Genomic DNA, 15,607 nt, shown 5'->3' with positions numbered 1-15,607 from the left:
CAGAACACAACTAAAACAACTTCAAACAAGGGAAAAGCTGCAGACGCTGGAAATCCAAGCAACACACACAAAATGCTGGTGGAACTCAGCAGGTCAGGCAGCATCTATGGAAAGGAGTTACAGTCGACGTTTTGGGCCGAGACCCCAATTTAATAGCTCTTCATCACTTGAACGTGCTTGTGAGAGCCCAATGCCTCAACCAGAATATTGACCCTAGAGAGAAGGAAGCAGAAATATTAAAAGAAGGGAAGAAACAGATATATCTGTTTTATATTTATATTATGACATTCATATATTAAAAACCCATTACCGATTAACATGCTAGGTGCCTGTTAGTGAACTAGTTCTAAATCCTGAAGGTAAAATTGCCATATAATATGAAACACTTTAAAAAGATCACAGATTTTTTGAGTCTCTGGTGGATTCCATGTCTGGCCACCTGGTGGCTCACTGATGATTAATTTACAAACATAATATAGAATCAAGAATTGGCCAATTGGTATTACAGTGGCATAAGGGGAATTACAGAGACATGAGAGAGAGGTTGGCCAGAATTGATTGGAAAAGAACACTGGCAGGGATGACAGCAGAGCAGCAATGGCTGGAATTTCTGGAAACAATTTGGAAGGCACAAGATATATACAGCCCAAAGAGGAAAAAGTATTGTGAAGGAAAGATGACAAAACCATGGCTAACAAGAGAAGTAAAAGCCAGCATAAAAACCAAAGAGAGGGCATATAATAGAGCAAAAACTACTCGGAGGTTAGAGGATTGGGAAGCTTTTAAAAACCAACAGAAGGCCACTAAAAAGTTATTAATAAGATAAAGATGGAATCCAAAAGTAAGCTAGCCAATAATATTAAAGAGGATACCAAGTTTCTTTTTCTCTGTGGTTGATTGCCAGGAGGAAAAGGATGGGAATAAAGGGAGCTTTTTCTGGTTGGCTGCCGATGACTCGTGGTGCTCCACAGGGGTCTATGTTGGGATCGATTCTTTTTATGTTATATGTCAATGACTTAGATGATGGAATTGATGACTTGGTTGTAAAGTATGCAGACGATATGAAGTTAGGTGGAGGGCCAGGTAGTTGTGAGGAAGTAGAGAGGCTACAGAAGGAATTAGACGATTAGGAGGATGGACAAAGAAATGCCAAATGGAGTACAGTGTCAGGAAGTATAAATTTGCAGGCTGAGTCTGTCATAAGGAAAGCAAATGTGATGTTAGCATTCATTTCAAGAGGACTAGAATATAAAAACAAGGATGTAATGTTGAGACTTTATAAAGCACTGACGAGGCTTCACTTGAAGTACTGTAAGCAGTTTTGGGCCCCTTATCTTTCAAAAGGATGTGATAAAACCGGAAAAGGTTCAAAGGAGGTTCACAAAAATGCTTCAAGGATTGAATGGCTTGTCAAATGAAGAGCGTTTGATGGCTCTGGTCCTCTATTCACTAGAATTTAGAAGAATGAGGGGTGACTTCATTGAAACCTATCAAATGGTGAAAGTTATTGATAGAGTGGGTGTGAAGAGGATGTTTCCTGTGGTGGGAGAGTCCAAAACCAGAGGACACAGTCACAGAATAGAGGGGCATCCTTTTAGAATGGAGATGAGGAGGAACTTCTTTAGCCAGAGAGTAGTGAATCTGTGAAAGTCTTTGCCACAAGCAGCTGAGGAAGACAAGTCTTTATATATATTTAAGGCAGAGGATGATAGATTTTTGATTGGTCAGAATGGGCTGAGAGGAAAATTAGATCAGCCATGATGAAATGGCCCAGCAGACTCGATGGGCCAAATGGCCCAATTCTGCTCCTATATCTTACGGTTTTGTGGTCTAATCTGGCTTTTAGATCTACTCTGCGAGTCTATGAACTTACATGATTAACCATAGTCTTAAGTCCACTTTATTTGCCAGTCCTTTCTCCTTGGTTTCCCATTGGCTTCAAAAATTTGTCATTCTCAGTTTTGAGTACACTCAGTGGAAATCACAGATAACAAATTCCAAAGATTTGCACACCCTGAATGCAATATATTCCCTTATTCACCATATCTAGTTCTTCCCTTTCTCTCATAAACTTCTCTATCCTCATTTCAGGGAAAAGACCTGTGACCATTATCAATAACAAACCCACAGCTGTCTAGACTTCTTCGCTTATTGTAAGGGCTTCATTTCATTCTCCAGGTTTAAGCATTTTTACTGACAAATTAGTTCCATTTCAGTTTTTCCAACATGTACTTTCTCTCGTTTATGATATTCCTTCCATCAAACATGCTGAGTATCTTTGGCATTTCTGTTTTGTCGTTCAGACAGAATTTCCTCCCCCTTCATATTACGCCATTCTAAGAATAGGAGAAAGGTGATGGATTTGCAGAAAAATACGCTCTATTTCTATTTGCAACCTATAAGATCTGTGAGAATGTAGTGCTCGTGGGTTTGGAGAAAGATCTTCATGAATACTTGGGTATGGACATACACTGGATGAAACTTCACTGAAATTTTAATGTTTGATGAAGTTCCACTATGGCAAGTTACCTCATTTTATGAAATGACACTCCATTGTTTTGTTGGAAGTATAATTCTTTGGTTTTGATGCTAACAAGAAACTCACTTTGAGTTGTATTTTGGAAGAAATAGCTCAGGCAAACTTCTTTTATACCCTGCATTTTCTAGTGTTCTGGAGACATAATTTTATTGAAATAAAATTGTTGGAGGACCTAGCAGTAGAAATATTCTTTCCCATTGTAGATGAATGTAGAAGTAAAAGGCACTGTTTCAGAATATGAGGTTGGCTACATAGAACTGAGAAGAGAAATCTTTTCACTTAGACAGCTAAAGATCTTTAAATATTTCCATCTGAAGGACTACAGATGGTTGATCATTGGTTGTACTGAACAATGAGGATAGAATTGTGGACACAAGGAGAACTGAAAGAGAGGGAAGTAAGATGGTATTTATAATTGAGGTCAATCATGACCTTGCTGAATGACAGAGTTTACACAGTAGTTCATGTGCCCTACAATCCTGTTTCATGTTCCCTACAATCCTGTTTCATGTTCTTATGTAATTCATGTTTGAATGTTTTTGTTAATGTACTAAAAGTTTTTTAAGCATCCAATTTGTCTTAATTAGAAAATTAAATATGATTCAATATTTTTCAATTGTTACCTGGAGTGGTTTGTGGATTCTTACAGAATTTAATTGCAGGGGGTGGATCACAGTTGATAAAATTGAATACGATTCCATAGGCTAAATGTTCCTCTTTAACTATTCTTTCTCTTGCACTCTTTAAATGATAGTTTTCAGAACTCTATGAGCCATCTATATTGGGGAAATATTACCTGAAATCTGTCATCACTGCATTTAGGTGAGTACAAGAGCCTGCATAATTATTCTGTATTAACCCATGTTAAATGTGCCTTTATGGCTATTTGGATGTGTGTTATTGGAAAGTATTCATAATTAGTTGCTGAAATACATATCGTTTATAGTTAACTTACTTCCAAAAGAATTTGATTGCCTTGTTATTTTCCTTTAACCTGCTTTCTCCAATAAAACAATATCTTAGCCAACAGAACATCAATGCATTATAATCTTTTCCGAAAAAATGGAGGCAAGTTAACCATTAAACAGTTAACAAATTAAAATTTTATATGATAATGTGTTATTAAAACTAATAAAATGTTCTTTGAGATCATAGCAGCATAGTAGAACTATTTCCAACAAAAGTTTTTGGAATGAAAAGACTGTCATAGGAATATCAAAAATATGTGTTCAAGTAACAATCTAACACTTCTAACAATCCACGTTAAGGAGTTGGAGCTAGAACTGGACGATCTCCAGGTCATTCGGGAGGCTGAAAGGACACATACAGAGGTTGTTAACCCAAGGTGCAGAAAACAGGAAACTGGGTGAGGGTCAGGAAGGGGAAAGGGGTTCCAGAGCCAGTGCAGAGTACCCCTGTGGACATCTCACCACTCCCCAACAACAGGTATATCACTTTAGGTTCTGTCGGCAGATAACCTGAAGAGGAAAATCACAGTGGTCTGGTTTCTGGCATTGAGGCTGGCTCTGTGACACAGAAGGAAAGGTTAGGGGCGGGGGAGTGGGGCGAAGAGACACGCTGTGGTGATTGTGAATTCATTAGTTAGGGACAGGATATTTTGTGGGCGAAGCTGAGGTTCCTGGATGTAATCAACACACATCAAAGTTGCTGGTGAACGCAGCAGGCTAGGCAGCATCTCTAGGAAGAGGTACAGTCGACGTTTCAGGCCGAGACCCTTCGTCAGGACTAACTGAAGGACGAAGGGTCTCAGCCCAAAACGTCGACTGTACCTTTTCCTAGGGATGCTGCCTGGCCTGCTGCGTTCACCAGCAACTTTGATGTGTGTTGCTTGAATTTTCAGCATCTGCAGAATTCCTCGTGTTTACATTCCTGGATGTAATGTTGCCTCCCTGGTGTCTGGGATATCTCAGATTGAGTCCTCAGCATTCTTAAGTGGGAGGGTGAACAGCCAGGTCCACGTAAATACCAATGACACGGGTAGAATGAGTGATGAGGTTCTGCATAGGGAGTTCAGGGAGTTAGATGCAAAGTTAAAGGACAGGACCTCCAGAGTCGTGATCTCAGGATTGATACCCTTGCCACGTGCTAGTGAGGTCAGAACTAGGAAGATTATACAGTTTAATACATGGCTAAGGAGTTGGTGTAGGAGGGAGCGCATAAGATTTATGGATCATTGGGCTCTCTTCCAGGAAAGGTGGGACCTCTACAGAAGGGATGGTTTGCATTTGAACTGGAGGGGACTAATATCCTAGCAGGAAGGTTTTGCAATGCTGCACGGTGGGGTTTAAACTAGAATTGAAGGGGAATAGGAACCAGAGTACCAGAACAGTTAGTGGAGAGGTTGTGGAAGCAGATGTTAGTAAGACCTCAGACAAAGTTAGGAATGAAAAGCTTTGCATGGTGTGACTAGTGTCTGGAGCTGCCCATATTTCAATGCAAGAAGTATCGTAGGAAAAGAGGATAATAGTGCAGAAGATGAGATAGCTGACTTACAGAGGCGATGTGTAGTGAGGAGAGGGAAAACTTGCAGTCAATAGGATTGCAGTCAATGTAAAAGGCAGACAAAATTGAAAAGAGTGAATAAAGGACTGAAGGTGTTATATTTGAATGAGTGCAGTATTTGGAATAAGGAAGATGAACTTGCAGCACAGTTACATATTGACAGGTATGATGTTGTAAGCATTAGTTAATCATGGATGAAAGAACATTGTAGCTGAGAGCTTAATATCCAAGGATACACGTTGTATTGAAAGACAGGCAGGAAGGCAGAGGGGGCAGCATTGCTCGGTTGGTAAAAAAGATGAAGTCACACCATTAGAAAGAATTGGCATAAGGTTGGAAAGTTTTGAATCATTGTAAATAGAGTTAAGGAACTGCATTGTATGTAGACCCCCAAACAGTAGTACAGATGTTGCCTACAAATTACAATGGGAGATAGAAAATGCATGCTGAAAGGGCAATATTACTACAGTCACAGAGGTCTTCAATATGCAGGTAGATTGGGAAAATCAGGTTGGTGCTGGATTACACCTGGGGGAGTTTCTAGAATGCCTATGAGATGGCTTTTTATAGCAACTCATGGTTGAGCCCACAAGAGGATCAGATATTCTGGATTGGGTGTTGTGTAATGAACTGGAATTGATTGCAGAGGTTAGGTAGAAGAACACTTACGGGCAAGTGATCATAATATGATCGAACTCACCCTGAAATTTGAGAAGGAGAAGCTAAAGTCAGATGTATCAATATTACAGTGGAATAAAGGGAATTACAGAGGCATGAAAGAGGTGTTGGCCAGAATTGATTGGAAAAGAACACGGCAGAGGTGACAGCAGAGCAGCAATGGTTAGAAGTTCTGGAAGCAATTGGGAAGATGCAGGACGTATACATCCCAAAGTATTCTAAAGGGAAGATGACAAAACTGTGGCTAACAAGAGAAGTCAAAGCCAACAAGATAGCGGATGAACTGAATAAGTCTTTTGCATCAGTCTTCGCTGTGGAAGGGACGAGCAGTATGCTGGAAGTTCCAGTTGCCATTGGTCATGAAGTATGTGAATTACCATTTCTAGAGAGAAGGTTCTTGGGAAACTGAAAGGTCTGAAGGTAGATAAGTCACCTGGACCAGATGATGTACATCTCAGGGACGTGGCTGAAGAGATTGTGGAGGCATTAGTAATGATCTTTCAAGAATCACTAAATTCTGGAAGACTGAAAAAATGCAAATGTCACTCCACTCTTCAAGAAGGGAGAGAAGCAGAAGAAAGGAAACTGTAGGCCAGTTAGTCTGACCTCAGTGGTTGGGAGGATGTTGGAGTCGTTTATTAAGGATGAGATCTCAGGGTGCTTGGAGACACATGATAAAATAGGCCATAGTCAGCATGGTTTCCTCAAGGGAAAATCATGCTTGACAAATCTGTTGGGATTCTTTGAAGAAATATCAAGCAAGATAGACAAAAAAGAATTGGTTGATGTTGTGTACTTGGATCTCAGAAGGCCTTTGACAAGGTGCCACATATGAGGCTGCTTAATAAGCTATGAGCCCATGGTATTACAGGAAAGATTCTAGCATGGATAAAGCAGTGGCTGATTGGCAGGAGACAGAGTTGGAATAAAGGGAATCTTTTCTGGCTGGCTGCCAGTGACTAGTGGTGTTCCACAGTGACCTGAGTTGGGACTGATTCTTTTTTATGTTAAATGTCAATGATTTGGATGATGGAGTTGATGGCTTTGACGCAAAATTGACTATTTTCTAAATGGAGAGAAAATACAAAAAAAATTAGATGCAGTGGGACTTGGGAGTCCTTGTGCAGGATTCCCTAAAGGCTAACTTGCAGGTTGAGTATGAGGTTGTTGTTTTGTATGTCAGGTGTTTTTCTCTTCACACTTCTAATTGTTTCTTGTCAAGCCACTCCTCCAGCTTGCGGCCGCGTCGATGGACCCTGGCAAAGCTGTCTCTGATCTTGGTGACAGAATGTGTTTGGACCAGGTGGAGGACGTCCTGGGTTGGGGCACCACAGGGGAAAGCTGGGATTTGGTGCCCCATCGGTGTAGAGTTCGCGCTGCTTTGGCACGTCGACTTCTGTGTTGTGGCCGTCCAGTTTCTTCTGGTTGCTGTAGTAAAGCCCAGGAGGAACGAGGTGGGGTCATAGATCAGATCTCCGCTGGTGAACATGTTGGTGTGTCAGTACTGGTGCCTTTCAGTGTGTTCATCATAAGAGTCAAAGTTTTTCAAGTTGTAGAAGGAGAAAGTATTTTCAATGAGTTTATGAACTGGAATGTTGTTGGGCATATTTTGAACACGTTTGTATAATTTTGCTGAAGTTGCTCTTCAACGGATCTCCAGGGGTGCTACTCTGCTCATTGTTGGGAGCCATTGGACAGGTGTGAATTTTAGGGCTCCTAAAATTTTCATACAAGTATGTAGCTGTGTAGTGATGATGTTTGTGTGAGCATTTCTCTCCCAGATAGATGAGCAATATTTTGTAACTGAAAAACATTGTGCTAGACTAATTGTTCATAGGACTGACTGCTGAGCATCCCATTTGGTTCCTGCTGTCTTCCTGATCGTGGCCGTTCTGGATTTTTTTGCAACATTTTGAAGGTTGATACTGTATGAGAACAAAGGGTCTGTGATGATGAAGGCAAATGCAATGTTAGCATTCATTTCAGCAGGACGAGAATATAGAAGTAAGTTTGTAATGTTGAGACTCATAATGTTGAGCACTCAGCTGGACTCAAAGCACTGGTGAGGCCTCATTTGGAATACCATGAGCAGTTTTGGCCTGTTATCTGAGAAAGGATGTGCCGAAACTGCAAAGAGTTCAAAGGAGGTTCATGAAAGTGAATCCAGGATTGAATGGCTTGTCATATGAACATCGTCTGATGGCTTTGGGCCTGTATTCACTAGAATTAAGAAAAATGAGGGGTGATCTCATTGAAACCTATCGAATGGTGAAAGGACTTGATAGAGTGGATGTGGAGAGGATGTTGCCGATGCTGAGAGAGTCTAAGACCAGACTACACAGCCTCAGAGTAAAGGGGTGTCCTTTCAGATCAGGAGGAATTTCTTTAGCCAGGGAATGGTGAATCTGTGGAACTGTTTGCCACAGGCAGCTGTGGAGGCCAAGTGTTTATGTATATTTAAGGCAGAGGTTGATAGATTCTAGATTGGTCAGGACATGAAGGATCTATAGGGAGAAAGGTGGAGATTAGGGCTGACAGCAAAATTGGATCAGCCATGATGAAATGGTGGAGCAGATTCGATGGGCCAAATGGCCTAAGTCTGTTGCTAACTTATGTTCTTAGGGTCTTATGTACTGATATATTAGAACTTGTAATTCATTAATATTTAAACTATAGAAACAATTCATATGAGAAACAAAAATGCTCAAGATCCTAAATATTGTGGCAAATTGAGTCATGGAAGTGAAAGGTAGAAATAGCAGGGAGAATTATGTGTTCTGTAATACCCATAATATTGTAGGTAACTGTAATGTTCATGTACAAAATGCGAGTTCAAGTTCTTAGTTTAAACAAGTTATTTGGAATAAAGAGTACAGGGTCATAGTTCAATTTTGAAATCTGACTTGCACTCAACTCAGCCACGTGTGAGGGCACCCTGAGTTAAGTACAGTAAACTTGGAGCAAGGTGGAGTGAACCTCCCTCAGGCTTCAATTTACATCTACTGTAAATCAAAGTCAAAGCCAAGTTTATTGTCATATGCAGAACTATACGTGCCGCACACAAGCCTGGTAAACTAGATGAGAGCCCATGATATTACAGAAAAGATACTAGCATGGACAGTAGATTGACAGGGGGCAAAGAGTGAGAATAAAGGGGGCCTTTTTTGATTAGCTGCTGGTGACTAGTGGTATTCCGCAGAGTTGGGATGGCTTCTTCACATTATAGGTAAAGTATCTGGGTGACAAAATTGATGTTTTAGTCACATCTGTAGGCAATGCAATGATAGGTAGAGGGGCAGGTAGTTTTGATAGAGCAGGGTGTCCGCAGAAGGACTTGGCAGATTAGGAGAATAGGCAAAGAAGTGACAGATGGTACAGTGTCGGGAAGTGTTTGGTCATACACTTGGATAGAAGGAGTAAAAGCATAGACTATATTGTAAATGGAGAGCAAATTCAGAAATCAGAGGTGCAAAGGGACTAGAATAGGAATGCCTGAAGATTCATCTGCAGGTGTGCCAGTAGTAAGGAAGGGAAATGCAACGTCAGCATTCATTTTGAGAGGACTAGAATATGAACAGCAGGTATTTTATGCTTAATAAGGCATTGGTCAGACCACACTTCCAGTATTAGGAGCAGTTATGGTCTCCTTATCTAAGAAAAGATGTGCTGGTATTGGAGAGGGTGCTGATGCAGTTAATGAGAATGATCACAGCAATGAAAGGGTTAATGTTTGAGGACTGTTTGATGACTCTGGGCCTGTACCTGTTTGAATTTAGAAAAATGAAGGAAGTTCTCATTGAAATCTATCCTGTCGAAGGGTCTTGGCCTGAAACATCGACTGTATTTTTTCCATGGGTGCTGCCTGGCCTGCTGAGTTCCTCCAGCATTTTGGGTCTGTTGGTTGGATTGCCAGCATCTGCAGATTTACTCTTGTTTGGAATATTGAAGGGCCTAGAGAGAGTGGATGTGGAGAGGATGTTTCATATAGTGGATGAATCTAGGACTAGACAGCATAGTGGTGCAGCAGGTAGAGATGCTGTTTTACAGTGCCAGAGACCTGGGTTCAATCCTAACCATGGGGTCAAAGTTAAATGTGAACATCTTTTAGAGTAATAATCACATTTTAATTTGAATTTGTTCACTGACTTGCAAATACTTGATATTTGTATTGTCTGTATTTTTGTGTAAATAGATTTCTGTAGTTCAAAAAAATATGGACATCCCTTCAGAACGTAGATGGGGAGGAAATTCTTTAGCCAGGGTGTGGTGAATCTGTGGAATTCATTGTTACAGACAGCTATAGAGGCCAAGTCATTGGGTATACAGTATTTAAAGCAAAGGTTGGTAGGTTCTTGAGTAATAAGGATATCAAAGATTATGGGAAGAATATCTTATGGTCTAAGTACATTTCTGCACAAGTGCAATTTAAAACTTGCTTGTAGGCACATACATCGCAAAAGCAGCATTCTCAAGAAAAACATAAATTGATCATTAATTATATACAATTTTTACAGGAAAACAATTACAACAAAAAAGGAAGACCCATCTTAGTAGAAGATGGTCAAAGTGGTCAAACAGTTGCTATACTGTAATGATTAGGGTTTTGCCAGTTGGTTCAAAAAATTTTTAAACTGGAGCTGTGTGACTTCAGACTTCCATAACTCCTGCCTGATACTAGCTGCAAAAAAAAACCAAATTGGATAGCCCAGGTGGTGGGGATCTTTGATGATAGATGTTGATCTTCTGAGGCAGTGCCTCATGTAGATAACTACCAATCAAGGGGAGTGCTGTGCCCATGATGTCTCGGGCAGCATTTTACATTCCGGTGTATTCAATTGCTGCACCAGACCATGATCTGACCTGTCAGGATACTTCCAAGTTTTTTTGTTTTATCTTGACAGTTTTGAAATGGATGTCTTATTTTGGCAGCATATTTGAAATGCTGTAGATTGTGTTTGCACCAACATCCTGGTGTAGATATATCTAAAAGGTGATCCTTTTACAGAATTGATCTCACTCCCATTGCCCTGGTCTAATCCTAATTCTGTCCTCACATAGGCAATCTTGTCCATTGACTTTGGATATTATTTACAATGTCTCCTATCAATAGAAATTATGTTCCAATCCACATACATTTTTCCTCAGGATATTTCACTTTCATTTACTCACGTTGCTGTCAGCGACTCTTGCCAATGTCCAAGCACACTTGGCTGCACTATCCCTGTTCTGCCTTTTGCCTCATGCATCCCCTGATGGCTATCCAGCGTTGCTACCTTAGTACGATTATCACCTCCGTGACCAGTGAGGCACAATATTATCTTTACATTAGTCTGCTCTGCTATACCTTGTCACAGTGATCTTGCAGGAAGTCCATCGGGTCACGCTGTTTTATTTGTTCTTTGAATTGCAAGGCTCCCTATGTGGAGGCAACGTTACGGGTTCTGATGCAGGGTGCTGACCCAAAACTTCAGATATCCCTTTTCCTCCATCGATGCCGCCTGACCCAACGAGTTCTTCCAGTATTTTTGTTTCTCTAAATTCCAGCATCTGTAGTCCTTTGTCTGCCCACACTGCCCCCTATCTCTTGGTACAGTTCCGTATGTTTATTCAGTTGGTGAGGGGAATCTTGCATGGTGTTCAATCTTCAACTTTGGGCATCTCATTTAAGTTTCAGATTGATCAATCATATCTCAGTATTTCTCTGTAGGCTATTTGTAATTTGTTAGTAATTCTGCCTAACAATAAAGGATCACTAATAAATAAAATGGTTTATTAAGTTTACTATAGCTGGGGGCTGGTAGTGGAGATAACCTCCCACTACCCATTAAATGATCCCAATAGTGTGCGTCTCAAATTGCCTCTGACAACCAAGTCCAGCTCCTGGCCTTCATGTGTGGCTTAGCTATTAAACCCGGCGGAACTATCCCTAATGACAGGAGAACGGGCAAAGGCGGGTTACTGGCTTCTTAAAACCAGTCACTTCAGCCATGGGTGGCAGCTCATCTAGAAGGAAAACTCCGATCTCAAACCTCTGCTGCCTTGCAGCTATACCCACTCATGGGGAAGGCTTCGGGAGTAAACCCTGAGGGAAAATTCCAGAGCTGGAGTCCCTAAGGCAGTCCCAGGTTGAGATCCAAACCGAGTGGCAACTCCTGCGACGTTGCAGGTGCCAAACCGTATGGGTCTCTGCCGATCTTTTGGATTCATCTGCTGCTTGGTGAGGCAGAGCCTGCTGTCTGGGTAACACCTTGCTCTCCAGTTCATACTGCCCTTCCCTGGCTTGCGTATCACGTGGACAGCTGGGCAGCAACATCCATGGTCATCCTTGACTAATGGAGGGCCTCAATAAATAAAATCTTACAGTGTCAAGGCAGCAATTCTCTGGAACTTTCCATACTAAATACCTTGCAAGTAAAAGGAAAATAAATTGCTAGATATTAGAAGTTATATAGCCAGTAATGAGTCCACAAAGGAAGAATGTTCTGCAGATGAGAAAGAGTACAGGCAATGTGAATTGGAAAATAGTTTCACCTTGCCATGTGGGAGTCAATTAATGTGATACACTCCTTAAAATAGAGTAACCTTCAATGGCGATTGCTCCATACAAATTTCACATTTTACCTCCACAAATGGTTTTTGAATCTCTAATCTTGATTCTAATATGTCACGGGGCATAATAGGAAGTGAAAGTAAGTGAATACAGAAAGAAGGAAAGAAGAAGTGTGGGCCATTTAGGGAAAATGGATTTTCAGAAAGAAGTAGAAACTCAGGATGTAAAGGTTAATTGAAAGATCGAAGTGACAAACTTGTTTTTAATACGGGGCGTCATGGTAGCGTAGTGGTCAGCGCGAAACTACTACAGTTGGAGTTCAGATTTCAGTTCCGACGCCGTCTGTAAGGAGTTTCTGCATCTTTCCCTATGAATGTGTGTTTCCTCCGGGTGCTTTGGTTTCCTCCCACATTCCAAAGATGTACCGGTTCGCAGGTAGTTGGTCATTGTAAATTGTCCTGTGATTAGGCTAAGGTTAAGCAGGTGGGTTGGGGTGGTGCGGCTTATCGGGCCGGAAGTACCTGTTCCTCACTGTATCTCTAAATACAATGTGGAGACACAAGTGACTGCTCATGCTGGAATGTGGTGCAAATACAATCTGCTAGAGGAGCTCAACTAGACAAGCAGAATCTGTGGAGGTTGTTGGCATTTGTCAAAGGTAGTTGACATTTTGGGTTGAGACCCTGCAATGTAAAATGTCTGAATGCATACCTGAATTTCTGCTGTGTGCTTCAGATGCATCAGCTTTGTTCTGAATAAGCTAACAATGGAAAGTTGTAGTTTTTGTTCACTAGTTTCTGTGAAGTTGACATATTTTCACTCTGATCCCCTTTGTGCCTTTGTTTTGTTACAGTGAAGGAGAAGAAGGGCTTCGAGCCTATTATTGGAGTAAGTTCTCGGCTCCAGAGGACGTAGCACACTACATCAAGGATACAACTACATCTAATTTGCAACATGTCAATGGAAAAAAGTTGAAAATCCCCTTACTGAACTCTTCTGAAGAGATTTCCTCTGCTGAAGAAGATTTTGATGTTTACACAATTGAGCTATTTGGTAGTGTTTCATTTGCAAAAACAAAAAAGAACTTTTGCGCAGAACTAAAATTCAGTCTTGTACTTATCTGTGTGTTCGTTTTAGACATCACAATGTTTTCTTTTTTGTTTGCAGCTTCAGGCTCTGAAGAATATGACCTAACTGTCAAGTCAGGTAAGGATTCTGTTTCAGCTGGAAACACAGATGTTTACAAATGGCAAGCCCCCACAAAGAGAAAGGTGATAATAATCCAATAATTTGTCCCTGTTTCAAAATAACACCACTGAATATTCCAGTTGTATCTGAGAGCAGATAAGAGTTCAATTAGAAATCTCTTCCAATGACACCTGTGTATGGACCACACTCATTACATCGAGTAATGGAACATCATCCACGTTTTTACTGTGCTCAGATCCTCAGAGTACAGAACAAACCCACGATCTTCTGACTTAAGTCAAGAGCAGCACCACAGAGGCTGCGGTGGCCTGTTAGCTGCCGTTGCAGTTTGGAGAATGGTTCAACTAGGAAAATAGACCCAAGGGAACAGTAGTATGTAATCTACTATCACTTTGTCCTCTTCAGTACTTCACTGGAGAGTCATGGTGTGTCCAAATAAATAAAACAGCATTACTGCTTATATTCTCAGATTGTTATCTTTCTCTCTTCCTCTTTTAAGTCTCTTACCTAACTGAAAGTGAGTTGCTCCCAGATTCTGCTTGTGTCAGGCAGAAGGAGATTCTTCAAAATGAGCCAGGGAATTCTTTTACTGATATCTCACACAAAAGGAATATGTCTGACCTTTGAGTGGTATCTTGCCTTAATGGTGAAATAAGCTCTCACTGTGTGTGGAACTACAGATGTGAACTGTGCAGTACCATTACCATCAACAGCACTTTGCCCACCGACCCACAGAGGGGCACTGCTTTCTCCAGCTTCTTCATGCTTTGCGAAATTGATACCTACAGCAAGTATTCAAACTCACACCTATCAGCCTCGTCATTCCCTTTCAATGAAATATGTCCATTGACTTAACTTTTCCTCATAGACATATTATGCATTAGCTCACTTATAATCTTTTCATTTTCTGAAATTCAGAGAATTTATAAGCACAGTAAATAAGCCCTTCTAGTTTTATCTGTGTAGTAGTTCAGCTGACGTGGCAATATAATGACTTGAGCAATAAAAGTTTAACCACAAAAGTAGTCTAAACTGTGGTTAAATTTAACCCCTGACCTGGCAATAAAAGATAACATTATAGTAGATATCAATTTTAATCTTTATTAAAAAAATTGTAATTAGTTCTCTCTCCAGAACTCCATTTCCATGTTTTCTTACAAATTTCTATTTGTGAGTTGTTAGTGTTTATATGACATTTTCGTTGGATTAATGTGAACTGTCATATTTGTCCAATTAAAATTGAATGCCCTTAAAGAAATAAACAATATAAAACATTTTGATGTGTTTTTCAGGAGCTAGGCAAATACGTTCTTCTCTTTGAAGTGCTCGGTAGATAGGTGTTATGATGATGGACTTCTGTAGGCATAAAAAGATAATAACCAAGGGGCAACAGTAAAGGAATTAAAATGCATTCCTGCTGCTGCTATAGGCAATGTTATTAAAATTCAGAAAAACTCAAATCTGATGGTAGATAGTCCATGGTTTTGCCAGATTTCTGAATCTAACAAACTCTGAGTAACAAGCCAGCAGTTGTAACAACACCAGGCATTGGAGGAGCTCAATGATTCAGGCAGCACCTGTGGAGGGAAATGAGCAGTCAACATTTCAAGTTGAGACCCTTTATCATGGATGAAAGAAAGAGGGAAGACAGCTGATATAAAAAGGTGGAGAAATGGCTGGAACAGTGGATAGGCAGGTGAGAAAGAGGAGAGATTGGGGATGATATTAGAAGCTGAGGAGTATTACATGGAAGTAATAAAAGACTGAAGATAATGGAATCTGATAAGAGAGGAAGGTGGAGCATATAATAAAGGGACAGATGTGACAAGAAGAACCAGTAAGAGGAGTGTGTAGCTGATGGACAGATGGAGAGGGTTGGGTAGAGGTAAGGGATGGGGTGCTTGGTGGAAGGTGGATCAGGAGAAGAGGAAAAAATGGAAAAGGGACAGAAGGGGAGGGCTTACCAGAAGTTTGAGAATTCCACATTCATGCCACCAAGTTGGAGACTGCCCAGATGAAATAAGAGATGGTATTTCTTTTATTTGCATTTTAGCCTCAATGTCACAGTGGAGGAAGCCATGGACAGGCATATTGATCTTGAAAATGGC

At 40.7% G+C, this 15,607-nt stretch overlaps 1 protein-coding gene across 1 annotated transcript in view; it reads left to right on the top strand.

The window, feature by feature from the left end:
• Positions 1 to 15,607, top strand: part of LOC140198953 (suppressor of tumorigenicity 14 protein-like) — a 64,651-nt gene that overhangs the window by 8,976 nt on the left and 40,068 nt on the right. The window contains exons 4-6 of the mRNA XM_072260257.1: positions 3,294 to 3,361; positions 13,144 to 13,343; positions 13,458 to 13,496. Coding sequence (XP_072116358.1) covers positions 3,294 to 3,361; positions 13,144 to 13,343; positions 13,458 to 13,496 — 307 coding nt within the window. The remainder of the gene's footprint in view (positions 1 to 3,293; positions 3,362 to 13,143; positions 13,344 to 13,457; positions 13,497 to 15,607) is intronic.

This window comes from Mobula birostris, chromosome 6 (assembly GCF_030028105.1).
Source record: "Mobula birostris isolate sMobBir1 chromosome 6, sMobBir1.hap1, whole genome shotgun sequence".
In the NCBI taxonomy this organism is placed as follows: domain Eukaryota; kingdom Metazoa; phylum Chordata; class Chondrichthyes; order Myliobatiformes; family Myliobatidae; genus Mobula; species Mobula birostris.
This window is presented reverse-complemented; position numbering and strand designations above follow the sequence as displayed.